General features: G+C 33.7%; 1 protein-coding gene across 4 annotated transcripts in view; it reads right to left on the minus strand.

Annotated features, from left to right (window-relative positions):
* NBEA (neurobeachin) overlaps window positions 1-24,339 on the minus strand; it is a 448,146-nt gene that overhangs the window by 366,859 nt on the left and 56,948 nt on the right. For all 4 annotated transcript variants that reach the window (XM_041487283.1, XM_041487285.1, XM_041487282.1 and 1 more), the window contains exon 2: window positions 3,413-3,644. In XM_041487283.1, coding sequence (XP_041343217.1) covers window positions 3,413-3,644 — 232 coding nt within the window. The remainder of the gene's footprint in view (window positions 1-3,412; window positions 3,645-24,339) is intronic.

The raw sequence follows: 24,339 nt of genomic DNA on the forward strand, positions 1-24,339 counted from the left end.
AATATTACATGGTCATGAAATTGTGAATTTTAACCCTTGTTGGTGATGCAAATTAATTTTTACAGGTTGTAATAGAGAATGTGATAATATTGCAGTTTTTCTTACGGAATGGTTGAAAGAGGAAAGCTTGTTAACAGGCTATTTATGACAGAGCAGTCAAAACCCAATACTGTTGCTTGGAAACTATGAATTCTTTCAGTGCTTAAGAATTCAGTCCCAGCAGTTTTAGAACAATTACCTACATCATCACAACAAGACTGTGAGGAAAAAATGGGACTTAGGTGAAACATATCTACTCTCTGGGAGTTCAGGCTACTCTCTCATCCATCATTCAGACCTCTCAGATGGGACAACAGACACACTGTCCCAAAGAGTCCCCCAGAGCAGGTGATCTCCTTCCCTACTCATCACCTGGAAACGGAGAACTGCAAAAAGTGAGTCCCTCAAGGAAGGTCCTGTGCAAGTGTTAAAAAAAAAAACAAACGATCATCTATGAAAATATTTTCTCCTTAACTGTTGGTAGAATGGCTGACCACTCTCTATATTAGTACAACAGTCACAGTACAAAGATTTTTTTTTGAAAGGTGATGCTTCTGGAAAGCAAACAGGCCATTTGGGTTGCCACTGAGACTTTCAAAATGATTAAGCTTTTATTCCTCACCACAGAGTCTCTAAAATTGCATGAAGTTATATATTTAAAATACTCAGAACCTCATGAATCTAGAGTCTCCATCTAAACAGACAGAAAAATTCTTCTCATTGCAAAAGTTTGGGTACATGTTTATTTGCTGCTGTCTTACTATCATAAAATCATAGAAGTGTGACTTCAGACTTAGACTGGTCCTGAAAGGGAGCTATCAGAACATAAAACAGACATTATTGCCTGTCTTGTCTATTTAAACCCTATCTAGGTCTAATCAAAATGTTTCACAAAGGAGCAAGTGAGATGACCTAAAAACAAACAAGCAACTCCCAGAGAAGCAAATTACAAAAAAAACCCAAAAAAACCCGTACCATTTACAGACGATACAAGCCAATTTCAAAACATTGGGCTGACAGAGTATTAGCAACTGTTTTGGGAAAAAAGTGAAGTAAAAATTAACACAGGTCTTGTTCGAAACATCCTCCCTTTAATGTTAAAAATAATTTTAACATCAAATTTCTTACTGTATTCCCTGGCTTTGGGAACCTCACAGAAATATTTGAGGCAAAACAATTCTACAGTTATGACCTCAACATCTGCATAGGATGTTAGGGAACAAAGATACTCCTTTAGTTGTCACTGATTTTGCCTAATATCAAAATGGTTATTATATGACTTTTTTTGTTACGTCTGACTTATAAGTGGTAATAATATTGGTAATAAAAGGTGACTAAGGTGCTTACAGAAATCAAGAGATAAAAGCAAAATGATCAATCTGGTTGCTTCCATGACTTGTTAAAAAAAAACTCTCCAAAAAATAATCTATTTACAGTTATCAGAGAAAAACACTAGGAAGCGTGATTCTCTTCCATCCCTGCTCATCATACATAGATGAATACTCAGCTAATTTGAAACACACTGCAAAGCTAAAATGTCATCAGAATTCCCATTTTCAGTTTTGAATTTAAGTTAAATATATACTCCCTTCATCCATGTAAGCATACCAAAGAACATGCTTACTGAAGCTTTTTGTGTAGAAAGTGTCTTTCTGAAGCACTGCATGACCACTCTCAGAAAAAAAGATTATTGAGATAGAAGATTTATTAGATTGTTTTGGTTTTTTAAAATTTTCTACCCCTGGCTTATATGAATATTTGGAAATTCAGAGTGATTTTTTAATTCCCAAATGCTCCTAAAATCCAGATCATATGCTCTTGATTTTTCACTTCTACAATTAATTAGGCTGTTAAAAAAAATTCTCTAAGGGAGGCACTATTACAATCTTGTATGCCACATATATGAGCACTACTCACAGGAGCTTAAATTGGACACATTTTGTTGGTATGATTACTCAAGTAAGAACATTATCTCCATGAGTAAAATCCTGAAAAATTTTAGAAAAGGAATTTTTGTTCTCATTATAGAATGTGTTATATTTAACATGGAATAGAAAAGTATCTTTACCCTTACACTATTCTGACATACCATACTTACAAATATTGTAAACAAAACGTATTTGGTGAAAACTGCCATTTATGAATCTATTGGTCTGTTATATTTCAGTCTGAATTTAACTGTACAGTACTGAGCAAGACACTTTAAAATTATTTTAGCATTTAGAGATATATTTCTAAACAAGATGTTGATTATGACTTGCTTTGAAAAACAGAATGTAGCTTTTCCAAATACGTATTATTACAAACACATTTATACTGACAATAAAAGAAAAAAGGACAAGGAATAAATCATTCCTCAGTAATCCTGCTTTCATCCTGTTAACATCTTGCTTCTTGTCTGAAATCCTTGCTAGTTTACTGTTCCACAAAACCTGTATATGTGTCAGGAATCAGGTCATCAACTAAAATATTAGAATTACAGAAGGTAAACCTCAAATATTTCAAAAATGCCTCACAATGTAAGTAACCTACCATCAGTCACAAATTATATAAGAATTAAGAATTTTGTTTTCACACTGCATTGAAAGAAACTGCCTAAGATCCCTCAGGGAAAATAAAGAGTAATCATATAAATCTCCTCAGGTGCCACATTTAAATGTGATGAGCAAACCTGTTCTGCATCCAAGTAATCAGGATTATAATCTGTACCCTGCTATGGAGAGGATGTAGTGTGGAATGTCATAAACTCCTTCACACATACAATGAAAACCTTAACTGAGCAATAACTTCATCCCTTATTTTCAGCAAACAAACAAAGCATGCTATTTTTTTTCATGCTGCAAAGCATTATAGGATGTTAAAACCCACTAATGTAAAAAAATTAAAATATAGGGATCACAGGAATACATTATTGAATCATAAAGGTTTAATTTAATCCATATGTCCAGCATTCAAATCTGTAAATAATATCTGTTATGCTGTCATATGAGGTTATTTTTAAAATGGATTTAGCAATTCTGGTATCATGATTTAAAATGACCAATGTATATAAAAGCTAAAATATTGCCTTGTAGTTAAAAAGTCTAACACACTGTTTTTAACTATTTTAAATTTTTTTATCACTAAAATAACAATATCTTCTCAAATGAACTAACAATCAGTTATTTTACACCATGTATCTACAGATATTTCAAACTAAGAATATATTTATGTAATTTTCCTGAAATTAATAGACAAGTACTTCTGACTCAATAGAAGTAATAATGAAAACATCAGTTTAAGTAAAAACCAAAATATCCCATACCCTTCCATAATCACAAAACATTGGCAGGTCAAGAATGCAATAATTATTTTATCAGTTGGCAATTTATACCTGCAATCATGTCGTCCACAGTACTCATCTTCAGCAGTACCTGTTCAATTAAGCCAACTTCTGTGCTAGTTTGTAAATTACGGACACTTTTACGTAGAATTGCAGTGAACATACTCCAGATTTCTGCTTGGCACGTCACATCACAGTGCTCCAAAAGCTCTGACATGCACGTGATGCTCTCTGCATCCTGGATTATAAAGTTCATCTCTAGATCAAATTCGCCACCAACCAGCTAAAAAAGAAAACAAGAACAGCATTACAATGTGAAATACAAAGTTTAGTGTCTATCATACCTTCATTGTGACCAATACAGAATATGTTTTACATGGTTAAAGAAGCAACTTTGATAAGAGAAACTAACAGCTATGCTTTCTAAGAGCAAATAAACAATTATGCTATGCCAAGCAAAGCTTGCAAAAAATATACACACTAATATTATAAACACTTCCTTCAATTTTGTCACTGTGCTGAAGACCGCATCTCAATACAGTAAAATCAAAATATATTTGAAGCATTCCCTCCTATGAAGTAATTGATACGGTAGCCTGGCCGAGACAGATGTAGTGCAGAACCTGAAAAGCTCAGGAAGAAATTGAGGCTTTTCCACCATTCTCTGAAATTTGCCTACTCAAAAATAAAAAGACAGTAAAATTATCTTAGGTTTTTCTCCTGATATAAGCCAACTTTTGCCCTTAATTATGTGTTTGGAAGACCTTACTGCCTTTTCCATTATCCCACCCAAACAGTCATGCAGTCATGCCTGGAAAAACAACCACTCATCTGCTCTGGAGTAACACATACATAGAAACTTTACATTATTATACCACACGTCAGCTCATTGTGTGGTCAAGGAAACCTGCTGGCTGGTGCAAGGGAGAGGCAGCACCAGGAAAGGAACAAGCACTCAGATAAGAAGTGAGTTAACAGCAGTTCTGATGAAATGACAGCCTGACCCCTATCTATCCAGGTACTGGCAAAACACTCTCCAAAGTCCTAAGCTCCAATTAAATAGCACAACTACCAGGCATGTATGAAGAGGGAGAGAAAAGCAACAAGTCAAAGAAGATACAGTCAAGACCAAATATATCTTCAGGAATGAAATTCAACAATTTTGATCAGTTATTTTTGTAACTTAAAAAAGCTGTACTCAAGACACCCTATAAACGTCTTTCAGTTCTGAAGGAAACAGCCTGACTTTCATGCATCCTACTTTATCCTACTAACTTTGAAGAATTTTGAAAGTACCAGTGTGAAATTTCACAGAATCATGGAATCACAGCATGGCTTGCATTGGAAAGGACCTTAAAGATCATCTTGTTCCAACCACAGTGCCATGGGCAGGAACATTCCACGTGACCAGGTTACTCAGAGTCCCATCCAGCCTTGGCCAGTCTCTCTGGGAAACCTGTTCCAGTGCTTCACCACTCTAGCCAGTAAGAATTTCTTCCTAATATCTAATCTAGACCTCCTCTTCAGCTTAAGGCCTTCCCCCCACCTCAACCCAGTACATGCCCTTGTAAAAACTCCCTGTCCAACTCTCTCTTAGGCTCCCTTTGAGTGCTATAAGGTCCCCCTGCATCCTTCTCTTCTTCAGGCTGAAAAAAACCAACTCTCTCAGCCTGTCAATAACACTAATTTCAGTAACTGTAAATATATTACACAAAATAATGGAATAAATTAATATTAAAATAACTAAGAGTTTTTGTTCTATTTGTTCAATGGAGTTATATAATTAAAATTTCATTAATAAGCTTTAAATAAAGATATTAAAAGAATTATCTCTTATAAGTGCATAATTTCAACAGTCAATTTTAATAGAAGGCAATTCTATGGCCTATTTAAAAGCAGTTTATATTGGCTTGAAATTAAAGTCTAAAAAATAAGCAAGCTGAAATACTATACAAACTCTTTTTGGTGGCTAAACCTATCCAAATATTCAAAGACTTCTTTCATACCCCATCTTCAGACAATTAATACAATACATTTGGCTTCCACCCTAATTCATACTTTGCATTCACTTTCAAATTACTTTTTCCTCTACCAATTAATTGCTAATAATAATTATAATTTTGTAACATAAAAGCTTCTAATATGCTAAATATATAAACTACCTCCTTAGTTCTCCTGAGACATTTAATTACATTCAAATAAAAACTATTATCCTAATTATAATTAGTTCTTTAATTTAAAACTTGTGACTGCATATCATATATTTGCATATTTGGTAAACACATGATGCGTACCAAAGGAAGGCAAAAAAATGTCAAGATTCGAAGCACATTATTTCTATGGCCATTCTTTAGAATTATGCAATAGTTTCATAGAGTTTTTACTCTCTTTTCAAGAAATGCAGGCAGAGTTTTTATTTCTGAAAACAGTAGCAACTTGTGCACACTTCAATAGTCTGGATTGTTGTGTTTTCAGATATCTCTTCACCAGGATGAGCCTCTCTGAGATTATGTTAAAAACACACAGAAGTAAATCAGCCACCTGCAGAAGACATTCAATTGAACTCTCTTAGATTAATATTCTGGGATGAAATTAAACACCTCCTGGAAGTGTCTACTTTCCTCCATTTCTTTTCATGGAGGAAATCTAGGATGAAAAAGTGTATCTGTTGAGTCTTCATCACTGAATACATTCAAAAGCCATGTGGTCACAGATCAGGACAACTGGTCTTAGTTGGCCTGGCTTTTGCAAGAAGGTTGGATCAGAGAACCTCCAAACTTCTGTTTCAACCTCACAAACTCTGTGATAATATTTAGAGAGGCTACTTTCAGACTAAATATGGTTTTGATAAGTTGGACTTAAAAACAATGAAAAAATTCAGTTATGCCTCAGTTGGAATGAAGAAGTACAATGCAGACTGATTCCCTTTCCTGAAACATGATTCATAGTAAAATTCTAATTAATTTAAATAAATAAACTAATATAGAATCAGTAAAACAGATGGAAATAATTCACTACAGACTAAAATAATTCAAATTGCATTTGCTTTCTAATGTAAATCAATATACTAATATGTAACACTTAAGGGACTGAAATGAAGCCCATGTATCAGTCTAAAGTGACAGGATATTTCTGTACTATTAAAACATCTACGAAAATTTGCATCAAAAAACACACTGAATGCTCATAAAATTGGTTCGGTGGAGAATCTTCTCCTGGGCTACAGACTATCCAGCAGGTGCTACAATTATTTAATTTGTACAATTGGCCACAAGAAATTTATAGCCGATCAGGGTGACTGCAAAGAAAACATGAAATGTTCCTATTTGCCCTTAACTTCAGTTTAAGCATACTTCAGACAGTAAAAATTATCATAATTATCATTAAAATCAACTTCCTTAGTGAAGGAAACAAATTAATGAACTAATTGACAATGATGTCAAAAATTTAGGAAGGTAGGGGGAGGTGACTTCTTTAAAATAGTCATCCTAAATTCATCATGAATTCCTTGATAAAGAGAAGTCTAGGATGACGAGGAAAAGCTAAACAAAAGCGAAGCAAGTATATAGAATGGTAAATTTGTGTTCAAGAAATAAAGCAGGCATGTCTGCTTTAAAATGTGCACAACCAAATGGAATTCAGCCAATAAAAGAAGTAGAACCTTCACTACAAAAAAAAAAGGTACCCTCTAACAATATTTCTGCAGGTGGATTTCCCAAGGAGGACAGTAGGTAAAGAGGAATAACCAGTCTCCACCACAGCAGGGGGAGGTAACAGCAGAGAAGCACAGTGACAATGAGCTGGTAACGTGCTGACACCAATGAAAGGATCAGCTTTGCTGAGGAGCCAGAAGTCATTAAATGCAGTTAAAAAAAACTGCTGAAAGCTGTGAAGATTCTTTTGATGCCAACTGTCCAGGAAGCAATGCTTAAAAACTCAAAACTAGTAAATGCAAAGTAATTCAACATTATTATAGTTTTCCTCATGTGTATAAGATGACAGGCTCCAAAGTCTGATATTATCATCCAGAAAAGAGATCTTGGAGTTCATGAGGATGCTGCTTCAAAAAACAATGCTATATTAAACACTGCCAATAAACAACTAAATATTCATAATGAATTTGCAGCTTTCTAAGTTGGGTAAAACTGTGGATGCAACACCATATACCAAAAAGTTAAATCAGACTTCCAAAAAGTAACTTATTTTTAATATAGCTCCTGTAATAGACTTCTGTAATAAGACAAATTTCAGCTGGAGTACAATATGAACACTTTGATAGAAATCCTCACAGAATCCAGTATACCATACCATAAATCAGTGCTCTTTCTATATCATACATCTCAAATAAAATCTATTTTTATGTCAAACACTAAGTCTTCGCATTCTTCAAGGAAATATTTAATATTTAGTAAAGACCATGCCTTCTCTGTGATTAAGTATCCTGACATATTGCTTATACTTTCTCATATTCTGCATCTTTTACAGCACAGCTATAAAAATGAATCACCAATCTATCATTCAGATAATGACTACAGGTGTGTTGATGGTGGTCAACAAACAACTCCTCCCAAAGTGGTACTGAACTGCCCACAAGAAGCAAGTTAGACTGGATTCCCCATGCTGAGATTGCTTATAACTACAGACTGACACTTGCAAATTGCTCCAAGAACCTTCCTTAACCTACAGCACCATTCTCAAATGTAGCTGCTTTACTCAGCATCTCCATTTTTCTGAGTATTGTGGCCATTCCTCAGTAAATTCCTACCATTCATCATGCTATGCAATAAAAGGGTTTCTTCCTTAATTGCCACATCTCTGCAGAGCTTAGGCTGATCTTTTACATCTTTTTGATCTAGAACAGAGAAGAAATACTCCTCCAAACACAAGTAGCTGTCTACATGTATCAGATAGTATATTCATACCAGTTCTTGAAATGCAATAAAATACATGCTGCTGAACATCTAGAATTAAATTGTTGACTTCTGAAAATTGGAATTTTTTTAGTATCAGATTCTTCAAATCAAGTTTGGAAGAATTAATTAAAATTAAAATTGAATTGAATATTTCAGCCAGATGTGACCTAAAAGAATCACCTAGTCCAAGTGTCTGACCATTCCAGGGCTGTCAAAGTTGAAGCACGTTGATAAAAGCATTATCTGAATGCCTCTTAAACACTGACAGGCTCAGGGTATCAAACACATTTCAGAAAGCCTGTTTGACCACCTTCTTCACAAAGAAGTGCTTCCTAACATTCAATTTAAATCTCCCCTGGTGCAGCTTTGAACCACTCCCATGCATCCTGACACTAGATACCAGGGAGAAGAGCTCAAAACTTCCCTCTCCACTTCCTTTCCTCAGGAAGCTGCAGACAGCAACGACTAAAGACTGGTTTATACAGCTCTAACACACTAAGTCTTCAAGCATTTACATCTCTAAGTTTGCAGTTCATTGCTGTCAAAGAAGCATTTTTTAGCTTCCTTCAAGTTGGAGTCCTATCTGCATTTATTCAAGCAAAAATCAATAATATTAATTCCAATACTAAACAGACAGTACCACTGAAAAATTAAGTATCACAATAATATAATTACTAAAGCCCTAACCACATCCAGGCCTAATCTCTACCAAGTTACTCCTATATTATCTCTCCTAATTAAGTAATATCACATTTGTTCTCCTTTTTCTAAAGGAAAAAATAAATGAAGGCATAACACAGTCAACATAAAAACCTCATCTGTTTTAAACTGAAGCATTTTAATTTCAAGTACATGCCTATACAACCAGAATTAAAAAAAAAAAAAATCCTTCCTTGTAGCTATATAGGAGGTAAACAGTTTGGAAACAAAATTATTAATTCTCTTCCTCTCCCTAACGCTCATCTCTCATTTTAGACATTACAAAACAGCTGACTCAGCATATGGCATACATTTCCATAGGGTAAGAGCTGAGAATAACCTACTCAAATGAGATTGAAAATCACTTAAAATCCCAAATCAATTCGTTCTTTTGAAGAGAAAACTAGTAAACATTTAACTCTTGATAACTAAAGCCATCATATAATATGGAAGGATAATTTTTGTCAAAACTAGAACATCTTTTCTACAAAACAACACTGAACTGATTTCATAATCACCAGTGAGAATTCCGAATATGTGGAATCAGACTGCTACTGTTTCTTATATCAAGTCAGGCAACAGTATAAACATTAAAACACAGTTGTCTGAGAAAAGTAGTGGGGGACTTGGGCAAGAGAAAAACAGGTTACTATTTTATGGTCATTAACTGAAACCTTAAACTTCTAAACAATTAATTCAGATTTTTTTTTGAAGATTGTTCTTCAACTGCATGAAAGAAGATTCTTTTAGGCAAAATCATTTAGAATGCTAAATGGAATAAATTAAATTGTTCATTGACAGAAATGTGTGCTGATCATATGCACTTGTTAACCCAAATATATCAATATAACTACAGAGAAAATCAGAGCTAAAAAAACCATAAGAAGGTATGTTTCATAACTGGTACACATTCTTGATTTATTTTTAAATTTTTAAAAAATGTAGTCCTTAGAGATTTGAATTACAGCCATGTGTATCTGGGCAAATTTTCACAATTCTCTTTACCATCATTGGAAAGTAAAAGATGCTTCAGGGAATTGATTATCTCAGTAGTTTTAGCTGCAACATCAGAATGAAATAAATCTTTTCCAGGGAATGTAGTACTTTTTACTGACTATAAAAGGACAACTACTTCAGACAGGCCCTTCTAAAGTTATGTCAGATAAATCTTAACCAATGTGCTCACAATATGGTTTATAACCAAATGACAACACTAAAAGACTGATTCTCATGTGAATCATTACAACAGGATATAATTCTGCACATTAACATGCCCTTTTAAATGAGCCTTCCTTCATTTAACTTCAAAACCATTTTTACTCTGAATAATGTACTGCACATACTTGGCAGTTTGTCACTAAGGGAATGCTACCTATTAAGTTTATTGACAATTTTAAAGCAATCCAAGAAATGAATTTAATTTTTTTTTTCTTTTATGCTTGCTGAGACAACATGAATGAAGTAACATGGTGAGCTTTTAGGACTTGCAAGAATGTGCTTGTTATTACGGAACCTTAAAAATATCCTGCGGATTTACCTTTATTTTTTTACATTTTCCTTTGAGGGAGGATACTCCTGTAGGAAGATCAACTCCTGCATGCAGATCGACTGCATATACATATGATTTACTGAGACAACTATCAGTTACACTCAGACAGATCACAAGGCTGTATAACATCCTTGACAAAGTCAGACCTTTTCTAAGTTTTGTGGAGGCTTAGAGAGAAAAAAAAACAAAAACCCCAAACCACAAAACAAAACCAAAAAAAAAAAAGGCTATTTGCCACAAATTTCTTAAGCTGTACTTTACCTACTGCAAAAAACAATGTTTTGGGGTAGGACAGGGATTAGTTTGATTAAGTTCAAATACCTGCCTTCATAAAAGCTTCTTTAGCACAAGAATCAGATTCCTTGAAATAAACAGTCTTACCTCTAGAAGGAATGCAAAAAAACGTTTTAAAAGACGAATCTTACCCACTTAGAAGAATTTATAAAGTAATCCAACCACATCTGACAGAAATGAACACTGATAAAAGTATTTTATGTAAAAGTACCTAATCTAAAACACAAACCCAAAAGTCCTCCTCATGGTCTGTTGTTCCTCTGCCACTAGAAGGAGACACCGTTCCTATTTATTATTTTCATCACCACAAAACCATTTTTGGCCAAAGCAGAATATGAGCTTTTACTTCAAGATGTTGAACCTGAAAAATTAAAGACTAAGAAATAAAAATTGCAGGTTTCTTTTCAGTGAAGTAAAATTAAAACCATTCTCAAACTTGTAGCTAAATTGTTTTCAGTTTATCCAGTTTAGTTTCTTTTATAAATTACTTCTGATCTTGACTTAATCACAAAAGAGATCAACCAATTAGATAAGGGGCTTTCTTACATCAAAAAAAAGGAAGAGATACCGAGAATTTATTTTAAGAAATAAAACCAAGAAAATTAGGTTTGCCACATGTCTGAAAGCAAAAATTCAAAACGGATTTTTATAGACTATAAAGAAGTTGATAGATGAGCACTGCTTAAAGAGTATGAAAAATAGTATTACTAAACAGACATAACCAGTTCATTTTGCTTTTAATACTTCATAGCCCATTCTTGCCTGTCTTCTTTCACTTTCAATAATAACTTTAAGGTCAAGGTACAGATGCTAGTACAGCATAAGCTCATGCTTCTAATTGCCTGTTTTCAATAACCAGGTGTATTTTAAAACTAGTTACTTGGTGGTGGTGATTCGGAATTGTGGTTTTTTTTTGTTTTTTGGGGTTATTTGGGGGGTTGTTTTCCTTTAAGATATTTTGTTTCCAAGCCAGAAGAGAAGCAAAATAAATAGAAATAACTGAGAGTTACAAAAGTCACAAACAAAATGTACTCTGAAAAGGTGTTTTTTGCAACTACTTTTGTAGCCTATTCTACGAACAAGACTATGCACTTGCACCGCTGCAACTTTCACAGCCAAATCTAATAGGTCAGCTACATTCCTTATTTATCTTTCAACAGTCACAAACCATATGTAGCTTTTTGGTGTGTTTTAGGTAGTTTGAATGGTATATTTTCTCTGTAAAGCAAACCTTGCTGAGGTTTAACATAGTTATCAGAGAACATCACCAAAAAATTGAAATTCTAAGAAACATTAAGATGTCAACAATTAGACATTGATTTATATCTAATTTGTATTGCACAGCAAACACTATCACACGTTGTTTGTGCAAACAGCAATGTCTGTTTTTAAAAGGAGGCAACTGGAAAAACCCTCAAAACACACAACTGTTTCCCAAACTTCACAAACAGGAGCAAGGAAAATGTATTTGCAATAAATACTAATAGAAAATTTTAGTCAACAGAAGTTGACAGTAACTTAGAACAATTGTTTTTTACATTTCTTTGTTTATTTTATACATTTTTTATTATTCAAACATTTACCAAAGCAATTTCTCTTTTGTACGTTAACTCACAGATGCATTTTGTGACTAGAACAAATTGCAACAATACAGCTAATGGAATTTTAGTCTTGGGAAATGATGGGGTTTATTTCAGAACAGTCAGTGGGATTGTTCTCTGGTACATCAAGGACACATAACAATTAAAGAAGAAAGACATGACAAAGAATATTGATTTGTGAGGATCATGGTGTATGTGCTACCTACACACTTTGTCTAAGATCAAAAAATACCCACAAACCATCAGGACAAAGCCCACTAGCCACAGGTACTAGCCCACTATCTTCTTCTAGGCAGCCACCATATATTCCTCCTTAGTCTGGAAACCCAAACGAAATAGTCTGCAGGCTCTCTTACTGCCCCCTTCTTTCCCACGGGGTACAATCAGGAAGGCAAAGCGGTTGCTCTCAGAGGGCATTACCTATTTTTCCTCACTATTCAGGAGCTCTCTTATGTGCCACTTACCTTGCTAAATACCACTTGACATAAATCCAGCTTGCTTTTTACACCACTGCACTCTTTGGTAAGAAAAGGAATTACTTACATTTCTATGTTAGGATTAAGCTATCTATTACCTATTTTAATTTCTAAAATTAAATAATTAATTTTGAGAGTGTCCTATTCTCATGCCCACTTTTTTCTTAAGTTTTGGTTTTCTTTAGGGTCTTCAACTGCTTTAATTTTGAAATTTTTCATTTCCCTGTTGTCACACAACACACAAACTATAAATCCACAAACTATAGATCATGGCTATGCAATATTTAAAACCAAAACCATTCCAATGAACTTAGTTATGACAGTGCCATTTTCCAACTGATGCCTATAGATGTACATTATAGATTAATGCCAGAGAGATAGCCCAGGCAAACCACAATGCCAGGTATAAAATTACCTCAAACAACACTGAAGTGAGATGTGCACAGCACCGGTCTTAATTTCATTTTGCTGAAAAGCAGGAGCTTAGTGGGAAGGTCCTTAATCCTCAACATCGTGCTGCTTGCTTACATCAATAATTTTGAGATATGTAGCAATATTTTCAGTTGGTGTCAGCATTCTGAAATTTCCAGTGGCAGTGTTCATCAACTGGAGAAGCTCTACATTCAATTTCAACGTGCTTATTTTCATCAATCTTTCATTTTTAATTAACTACTTACCATGCAGTCCTCTGCTCCAAAAAGTTAATGTGGGAGAAAACAATCCAGTGCTTGGCACAGTGAAAAGCCCTCACTCACTTCTGAGCAGTGACTCTTTAGTGACTCTAGAACTAATACTGGGCATGTGCTATAGCTCCATTTAATTCTCTGCATGTAACATAACTAGTTTAAAGCCATCAGTAAATGTAGAAGTGCCAAGCAGACTTTTTACTTTTAAAGATATATGCAGATGGCAGGAAATAATAATAAAACAATATTTATTATAGAGTTAGACTGATTTATGGAGCTTGAGCAAATGCTTCCCCATAAAATGTACCTAATTCTTGTTAAGACTGAAAAGCCCATTGACTAGATTTTATAAATAAGCACAATCAAATGTACAAAGAATCATAATTTTACCTCAAACCTTACTTTGTTCCCATTTTTCCATATAAATTTTAATTTATAACTGGAAAACCCCTTCCAAATCTAATCAGTTATTACAAAAACCAATAATTTCTCAGGAAATACCATCATTTGCAACTGCATAATGTTGCCTAGTAGGTGAAAAAATGCAGAACACACATACATGAATGTAAGATGTCAGGGCTGGAAAAATCAATAGCTGCACTCCTTAACAATAGCCATACAACTCCTCTTGCTTTTCAGTTTTGGTAGCCTGAACTTGGTTAAATTTTCAAGCAAGACATTCTTTATGGTTCTGTGTTTCTTTAAGAAAATCAATACAAGTTATACTATTTGCTACACTTTTCTTGTCCTCAAAAGTGCAAAAGATAAAAGACAGGAATTGTAATTTAAAAACTATCAAAATTTTTCTAATCCAATTAATTTGTTTCAAGTCTTTACAAGAAGAAGCTGCTCTTGATCATAAGGGCAATTTCTGATACCAAAATTTGCAGGGCTAGGATTTTTTAAACATATTTGTCAATATTTGTCCCCTTTGCTTCTCTAAAGAACTCTCACATAGTGTAAGAAATTTTTTCTAGTTTGTGACTGGACTCCCACAGGGTTTTAGCTGTCATTAATGTTTTAAGATTTTTTTTGTGCAATGACAAAACCCAAAACTTCAATTGCTACAGGAGGCACCACACAGACCATAATGAATTGTTTTAAAAACATTTAAGTGCATCCTAATTGCCTTCCCACAAGCTGCTTCTTAATTTATTATACAGCTCTTCATCCAATAAAATCTTTAATTTATAAATGATAACACGGTTAAGAACAAAGGCCAGAACTATACAGCCATATAGGAAGTGCAACTCTAATGACAAAGGATTCTTTTAGAGAAGAAAACTGAAAGGCAGATAAATAAGTGTAAGAAACACTTTACTAGTGGTCAGAGTTTCCCTTATGTAAGAAGCTAGCTGGATCTTCATTACACAAAGTATCTCAGCACTTGAAATTCAGTGACAAGAGGCCAAGTACATACAAAAAGTGTAACAATATAGGCTGGGCATATACTGAATTTTCTCTATTACAGTGTCCCAACCTCCCATTATTTGTGACACAGGAATCTCTTGCTCCAGAAATAACATCATTGTTTCAACAGGCCAATAGATTTTCTTCCAATAATTTCTTCGATTATTTTCTGAATCCTCAAATTCTTGGAGCCTTCACAGCCCATAGTAAGGAGTCCTACACTTTCCCCATGATTTTTTAACAATATCTTGTTACACACCTGCCATAGGTTTATTTAATTTCAGCCCTTTGCTACTTGCATTTTCAAAAGCAGAAATGTTTTCTATCACATTTATCCTTTTATTTACTTATAGTTCAAATATACTTGGTCAGCTCTTTTCCAAGCTGAACAATCCTACTTTGTTAAGTCACTCCTCATCTGAAATCTGTATTTAATCACATTTCCTACCCTTCATATTTTTTGTTAGTTCTAATGTATTCTTTTGAGACTAGAAATCACCAGAACTTCATATAACATTCAAAATACAGACATATCATTAATTTATAGAGTTTCAAAAAAATTACTCTTGTATGACTAATTTTTCCTCATTAATGCTTCCTTATATTTAATTTCCTTTTCTGATTGCTACTAAGAACAAAACATTTTCCACAAAGCTAACATCACTGTGAGGCCATTTACAATAATGCCTGTCATGTGTCAGAGTGCACAGTTAATATGGGGTAGCAGATATGAAATTAAATTAGAACTTCTATTACTCCCTATGAGATAAGGAGAAAATAGACTTCTTATAAATACCTACACAAAATAAATGAAGTAACATAAGCACCATACATCTCTGTAAACAACACCAAACCCTTCCCATCCATGATTCCCATCATAAGCTTCATTTATACATACTTGCTAAACAAAATTTCAAATGAAAAAATAGTTCTACTGATAAAGAATTAGAACAATAAACTCTCTCCTCACTTCTAAAGGAAAAGGTATCCTCTCATCAGCACATTATCTCTTAGCTGGCTCACTTAAAAATCCAAATAAAACAATAGAAGTGCTTACAAAAATATGGTGAACAAGCAACAATAATATTTCAGCAAAATACTCCATCACACCTTAACATTTCTTCCATGTTTTGATACTAGTCCTAGTCATCATTCACTCAGCTAATGAAGCTTGGAGGAAACACTTCAGGATACACTTTCATCTTCTAAGATTCACACCAAGATTTTGAAAACAATATCACTGTGGACTGTTTCAAAACGTCCATCTGCAAATCTAATTACAGAGCTCCATCTGTACTAAGAATTCCTTTCAAGGCATCATGTAACGGTGTAGAACCGAAATCACATATCATTTGGTTTGATTACAAGACAACTACAGATGAAGTGTCAATAATTACAGGGCGAGGTCTTACATAGTGGAGGAAATTCAAGTGTTCTTAATTGCATTAAAAGAGAAATTCATACTCTGCTTAGTTAAAAATCCTCAAAAAGAGTTTTTAAAATCATTTTTGAGGATTTTTAACTATGCAGAGTATGAATTTCTTTTGAATTTTTTCAAAAAAATTTCCAAAGCACAAAAAATTTTATGAAAATTTTCTGTCACTACATAAATAAGTTTTACCTCTACTCATCAGATGCAAATATTAAGCTATTAGTAAGAAGAACTTAAAAAAAATAGCCAGAGGGGCCTTTAAGAAAAGAGGGTTTTAATCACATTGGAACACATTTTCAATCACAGTCCTTCTATGTAGCCATGTTTTATTAATGAAGACTTTATTTCTAAAATAATCAGTTGTCATTTGAAGTAATTATGTTTGGTGATGCCTAACATATTCTTCAGTCATATTTTAGAAAATAAATTAGAACAAAAAGGACTTAATACACATAACTTATTAAAAAATGCAAAAAAAACCCCTCCAAAAATCAGCACTCTAGTCACACAAAAATGAGAAAGTAGGGCAAAAAAATCAAATCAGATTAGAAGTCATTCACACGAGACACCAGTAAAACTTCATATTCAGCTGTTTTTGGATCATCTCAAAAGAAGTTAAACATATTTTTTGTTTTAGGGAAAAGTATAAAATACTAAGCAGAAAATAAAAGGAAAGAACTTCTAAACAAGTCTTCTCAAATGGCTGAATTCAGTTATTTTCAACTTCTTCCACAATTTAGAAAGAAGAATAAAACACAAGAAGGAACTGTAGTTACAGTTTAGCCTTTAAAAATATCCAATGCTGTAAATCCAGCAGAATCTATCAAAAAGAATTTTCAGATCTCATTTAAGACACTCAAATTGAAATATGCATATGTGAATGTTTAGGAGCAACAAAGATACTTTGAGAAAGGCAATATTATTTTGCTATTCTGTATTTTTACCTTATGAAATGCATTATTTTATTGAATATTTAACATCAAATTATGTTATTTATAACTAATTAATAAAGCAGATAAATTTTAATTTACATTAGAATTTTTACAAACATATCCAGAGGCCTATGTCTTACTTCAGAGTGATTAAGATGGAAAGTGTGTTTTTCCCCTTTTGTCTGGCATGAAACAGAATCAGAGCTTAATTTAGGTGAAAAAGTTACTTCAGAGGAAATGGAACAGTTATATAAATGAGAAAAGCACAAGTATTTAAATAATCATAATCATAATCCATAAAATCTCTTTCATAAGTGAGGTCTTCAGAAACAATTATCCACTGGCAAAATAGAAAATTTATTCCGGTGCTCTTTAATCAAATATATGATAATCAGAAGCAGTATGCCAATTCATCCTGTGTGTAAACAGATGAGAGCAACTTTGGAAGAACACAGGCAGTACAATGACTGCAAAACCTTGATCAAAAGTTCAAGCATGTCTCCTTCCAGTACTTCTCCCAGCTTTTATTACACGGCAAATTAATTATATTCTTAACTTACTGAATACAGGGAATAACCATAATTGTGTGGTCCAAATAAACTACTTCACTTTCAGCTGTTTCATTTAACAAAACAAATAATTACTCCATTAGTTCTTCTTGGGACACTTTCACTTAAGATATAGTTGGGGTTTACCTCCTCAAAAAATGCTACATTTAAATCCTCTCCATAGGAGAAGTTACAGAAATACATGAGGGAGGAGAAAAAACACCTTTTTCTGACCATAGCACTACCAGGACTTTGAATGTCAGATTAAGTTCTTCTACTTTTTCTATTTTTTAAACAAAAGGTAGAATTGCTCTGATTCTGAAGGTCTACACAATTTACCAATTACTCTTCATTTTTGCATTTCCTGTACATTTTTTGTCTAGGCAGCAGGAAAATCCACTAAAAAAAAAATTATCTAGTCATAACTTGCTAAATAGAATTAAAGCACATGAAAAGTTGCCAAACCAAATTGTGACTCCTCCTAACAACCAGAAGACAATTGAAATCTCAATCATAAAGTGGGCATCACTCCCAAAGAAAAACAGGGCATGCTCTAACTTTTTTGTAACAAGGTTATTACACCTACTCCAAACCAAAATGTTTGCAAATGAAGTATGGCAGCGTCAAAAACATTTATTGCTTTAAATCACCCAAATCTGTATCAATTTGTCCTCCAAGTAGTGTCAGGGAAACTGCTGGTGTCAAATTTTACTTAACCTTAAGCAGCATATGTCACTCTCTCTTCAGTCTGACAGAGATGAGGGTTCACTTCTGAATGCTTCTCCTATGGAGTTCAATGTGGAACTCCATAGGAGTCATGAAGTACTGTCACACAACTTCCAAATGCCTCTTCTGTACTGAAAAGTAATCTCTAGCCAAACCATCGTTAACAATGTATGACAACATAGCAGGAATGCAAAAGTAAATCAAGTTGGTGCAAAGTACCCCAATATCAAAATTCCCATAACCATTGCCCTCTCAGCTGAAGACATTTAAAATATCTTAGAAGACTAATTTCCACAAAGCTCTCTCATCTAATTAATTTCTTGATATTCCAGATTCCTGACCAAATCACATTTACAACATCATTTTCAAAAGACATTATGTAGGTCCCTTAAAGTATTACTTCTTTGTTATTAATTTCAAGTTGCATCAATTTCTTCAGAAAAATGAACTTACAGGATTCTTAAACATACATCAAAATTTATTTTATAAAGCGGATTTATAATGCTTAGCCTTAATAGTGATAGTCCTACTAGCAGTATAAAAACACTGTAATATCAATATTGACATTTTTTGACTACACACATTTAATGCATAATTAAATAATTAAATATCCTAAGTAAATTAAATTAAATACCCTACTATAATGGGTAGTTTTCCTTCTGTTTAATTTGGAATTGTCAAATCTGGGAAAAAAAACCCCTAAAGAGCAGAGTAATTTCCATCCTCTCAAAGGGCAAAAACCAACAACAACTCAGGCAGCTTCAAATTACAGAAAGCAGAATATTCCACATAGTTACTAAGTAAAGCTATTAAGATGTCTTTACAAAAGTACTGTCCAGATATTAGCAGTCTTCCAAATGGAAGACTGTTTGTGAAAGAAGTCTTGTGAAAGACAAGATCCAATCTGAGAAAAGTCTGAAAGTACGTGTTCAAAGTTGAACATGCTGACAAACCTTTGTACAGTTCTCCTAGAAATATAAGCTACATGAACCTCTCAGCTCTTCATTAAACAGTGATTTCTAATATGTAGGAATGACCTTAACTGCAGATCCTAATCACACTTATTTATTTTCTTTCCACAAATATTTATTTTCTGAAGATGTCTAGAATTCATCACATTGAAAATGGGAATATAGTCAACACCTGGTAACTGAAGATGGCATACATAAGGGAGGCATATTGCCAAATTCAGACACAGGAAAGTTGCTGGGAAAGTTATGGAACTACACACAACCTCCTCAAGATGTTCAATAGGTAGGTAAAATTGTTTGACTCATACAGGCTTACTCATCTGATTCCTGAGGATTTTGACTACTGGTATAAATAAATAATTGATAAATACATGGCAGTTGTATTCTCTTCTCACTACTTACTAAACAAAGATGAAGTTTCTTCAGCTACAGAAGTTTAATATAACACAGTCCAAATAAACAATTAAAGTTACTAGCTGGATGAAACTGATTCAGAGAGCAAGGCAAGAACACAGCTAAGGTTTGAGCTGAATGTTGGGTAGTGAGAAAAGTTTGGCTGCACCAAACAGGTGGGGAAAAAATACAAATATATATATATAGTTGGATGAAGGTCAGAACCAGGTGCTTTAGCAAGTATTCAGAGTGCACAAGTCTGCCTCGACTCATCTACTGAACAGGAATCTTAGAAAGGCTTTTCAGAAGCCACAGCTGCTGAAGCCCCAGGTATCTCTCAAATCCATATGTACCAGACTGTCTGAAAACAAAGGAGCTACAGGTTGGCCAGATTAAATTGTCTACAGTGACTCAGCCAGAAAAAAATCAGCCATCACATGGTGTTTAGGATACTTACTCTGCAACGTTTTTTCAAGTCCTTTGAAATAATTAGTTAAACATCTGACAATTAGTTAAACATCATTTTCCAAGCTATAAAGGATATGTCTGGGATCCATCTGTTATTTTCTCAGATTTCCTGAAATTTTGTTTTGCTTTTTGTTTTGATGGGTTTTTTTAACCGCTACTGTGTTTAATAATCTGATTACACATACTAACATGATGCATTAGGGCTACCAATCTCTGGTTAAAATGGAAGAGGACAAAAAAAGCAAATTCCTTTTTGTTTTCTTCTGAAATCCCCTGCTGTGATACAAACTTCACAATCTCCTAAAAACAGATCAGAAGCTGGTAATAAGGAGTGACATCTGTGTGAAGGCCTCTCTTTCCATTACAGAAAGGATGCAGCAACCCCTGGGCTGGTGCTGGGAAGAAGTTTTAACAGGGTGGGAAGACAGAGAATAAGAACCTTTTTCCTTAGTAAACAAGAGGTCCCATGAGAGAAATACATACCTTCCCAATCATTAGTGACCACAAAACAACAGATGATATTTCAAACCTTTAAACTGACTCCCACACATGAAAAGACACACTTTCTGTATGAACTTGTCACTTGCAATTACACTTCTTATGCTGAAAAACAACAAATACAAACCTATCCTAAAATAATCATCAGGTTTGGGATTTCAGTTTCAGGTTCTACTACCTGAAAAACTAGGAGATTTGTATCACTAAAGAATTTTTTCCTTAGAAAAAATTAGAAAAAATTTTTCACAGAAATGTTATTGAGAATTGGAACACGCTGCTCAGGGATGTAGTTGAGCGCCCACCTTTAGAGGCATTTAAAAGACTTGTAATTGTGGAACTGAAGGACATGGATTAGTGGTGAACTTGGATGTGCAAGGTTAATGTTTGGACTCAGTCTTAGAGGTCTTTTCCAATCTAAATGATTCTATGATTCTATATTTAGAGACATCCTAAACAGTCACATAGAGAGCTAAAAAACCTACAGTTTAATAACACTGAACTTTAAAAACAAACTCACCACAATCCAAATCCAATTTCACAAAGTGAAACCAAAATTTTTCAAAGAGTTCAAGTAAAATTCTTAATAAACAGAGAAATATACTTCCTCAAACTCTTGGATTTCATCACATACCTTCCTGTAGGTAAGAGACTGTGAGTAAAATTACCACTGCAGTGTTTATACACAAAAGTGAAATGTTTCCCATTGCTGATGGGAAGGCCTCAAGGAAAGGAGCACAGAAAACATTTACCAAATAAAACTTCAATAAAACAAATACACTCCAAATTTTACTTTTGACTAGTTAACATTTTTCTGACAATTTCTTTAATTGAAATTGTCTTGACCAAGACAAGTGGAAAGTTCCCAAAAGAAGCCTAACATAAGATTCTTAATACCACCACACTGATTTTGAGCTATTTTAGTGCTAGCTCCATGGAAACAAAGACATAATTGTTCATTCAAAAGGCTGCTAAAATTTCCATTACAAAATACGCTTATAAAAGGCCTTTACTTTGTGTTTCCATTATGCGAGGGAGATGAGAAACTAGGTTACTTTAACACAAGCTTCAGAGACTGGTGTACAGATTCAGCCAAAGCTACCACTACAGTAAAAAATGAATTCTGATGAAACTTAGCAAACTTGGTGCAATTAACAAGTCCAGTTATAGCCAGTTATCTTTTAAATTTTTTGGCTATTCCATGTGTCAACCATCACGCTGAAGAAACACTCAAATAGAAACATATATCTGAATACATTTGATTCACAGAATCACTTTATTTGATCACAAATTTGGTAATTAAATTCTGAAACTATAAGATGGCTTTACAAAATTGGTAGAAATTATTAATAATTAGGGGAGGTTTTGGCAATTTTTAAAAGAAAAATATATTAAAGCTTTCTTACTGATGAAACTTTATCTAAATATATAACTAATGCCCCTCCATATCAAGAGCCCTCATACAAGCACTTTTTGCTACATGTCTTAAACCTTGAAAGATTATGTTCTTTTAATCCCATTATTTTAATTTATGCCCCTTTGACATGAAAAAGGTTTCTGACTAGAAGGACAGGTGATTAAAAAATCTGTCCACTGTAAAAAATGGTTTGCTCTGATTCCTGCATACAGAAGTGGGAATACCATGGCACTTCTCATACAAAATTGCGCACTGAGACCATGGCTTTATCAGATGGGAGGACACAAGGAAAAAATACCTTATGTCACAATATGGTTCACAAATATCTACAGTTGAAGGAAACACAAGACTTAAGTTCTACTACTCTACAACAAAGACACTAAGAACAAAAGCAGAGGCAGTGAGTAAAAGTTGACCTAGCCAGATGCACACGCCTAACAAAAGCAATTAGTGTAACGCAATGTTTACTTCCACATGAAAGCTTGATTACAAACACACTCAGACCTCCACTTACATGATGGTTATACTGTAATGCTCAGAAAACTCCTTTTCAAATGTGATTTTGAACCCTGGGTTAAGGGCCTGATGCTGATATTAAATACAGTTATTTCACCAATAAATATCCGTGGGACTGAAAAAAAGACAATGGAGAAAAATGTTTGCATCCCCTAAGTTACTTCCTTGCAAAATGCTAACCTGCTCTTCTCTGAACGGTGTTCCAAGATTCAGTTGTTTAGTTGTCAGAATATATTTTTGATGTTGCATTCAAATTTAAGCAAATTATAAATTTCTTCCAAAAAGTAACACGGGATTGCCTATGCTTAGATCTGGAAAAGCCCATATAAACAAATCCAAAATCTTTATTTAAAAATGTTCAACAAAAAGACAAGGATATTTTACTATCTCCTGGGTAAATTCTTGCAGTGATTTTCATTCTATTAAAAATGTAAATATTTTTAGTTTGCCCATGCAGTTTTTAGCCATTTGTTCTTCTGATGTTTCTTCTAAATTAACAAGACTTTTATTGCAGAAATCTTACAACAAAGAAGTCCCTACACACTTCAGATCAAGTCACACCTCATCTCTTTTGATAAGTTAATTTGACTGAGCTCCATGTCATTTTCTGCAAGATATTCTCTCACAGATATAAAACAAATTACTTTTGAAGGCAAGTAGACAGGAGAAAAAAAGAAAAAGAAGTTTTACTCATACCAAGGGATAAAAGTAAAATTGAAATAAAGTTTAAAATGTGCAATATATGTATTGTTAGAGATAAATTTACATGTGCGTACATTTTAAAATAATTGATGCAAAAATATTAGAAAGTAGAAGGAGGTGAAAAAGAGAGGAAGAGTTGGAAGAAACTTAAGAACCACTTATTTTTAGAATTTTATCATTCTTTTAACAACAAAAAAACCTTAAAAAATGCATATTGAAAAACTTGTTCGCCTAAGCAGCACTCAAGCTACCTTCCAAGAAAATAAACATGGAAAAAACACTCTCACACTTAAGTCTTTAGAAAGACAGTTGCATCCCAGAGTTCCTTGCTCATCTGAGCCCAGTAAATACAAAGGCTTAATTCCATCTAATTTTGCCAAACTGCTAATTGTCAAGTACTTTTCTTTCATGTAATCTTAAAGATATAAAGGAGATCCTCTTTTTAGTCTCTCCTCCCCTTGCTCATACTTAAAAATGTCCTTATCTTCTTCCTTTCTAATTCACTGTTCTTTCTTCTTCACATTATCCTCCCCATTTTTCTTTAATTATGCAAGTTATTTTTGTTCTGTGAATACAGCTAAATGATAGTATTCAAAATTTGTTTACAAACCCAAATATAATGTTTTAACTTTTAAGTATTTTCTGAATGAATGCTAAAAAAGCTTTCTTTTTGTATTCACTTGTTGAACTAGGAAGCAGTTTTCCTAAAAATGCACCAGAAGAAGAATCACTGAAATCTCTCTAATTATT

Source organism: Pyrgilauda ruficollis, unplaced genomic scaffold, assembly GCF_017590135.1.
Source record: "Pyrgilauda ruficollis isolate IOZ18807 unplaced genomic scaffold, ASM1759013v1 scaffold8, whole genome shotgun sequence".
NCBI classification, from domain to species: domain Eukaryota; kingdom Metazoa; phylum Chordata; class Aves; order Passeriformes; family Passeridae; genus Pyrgilauda; species Pyrgilauda ruficollis.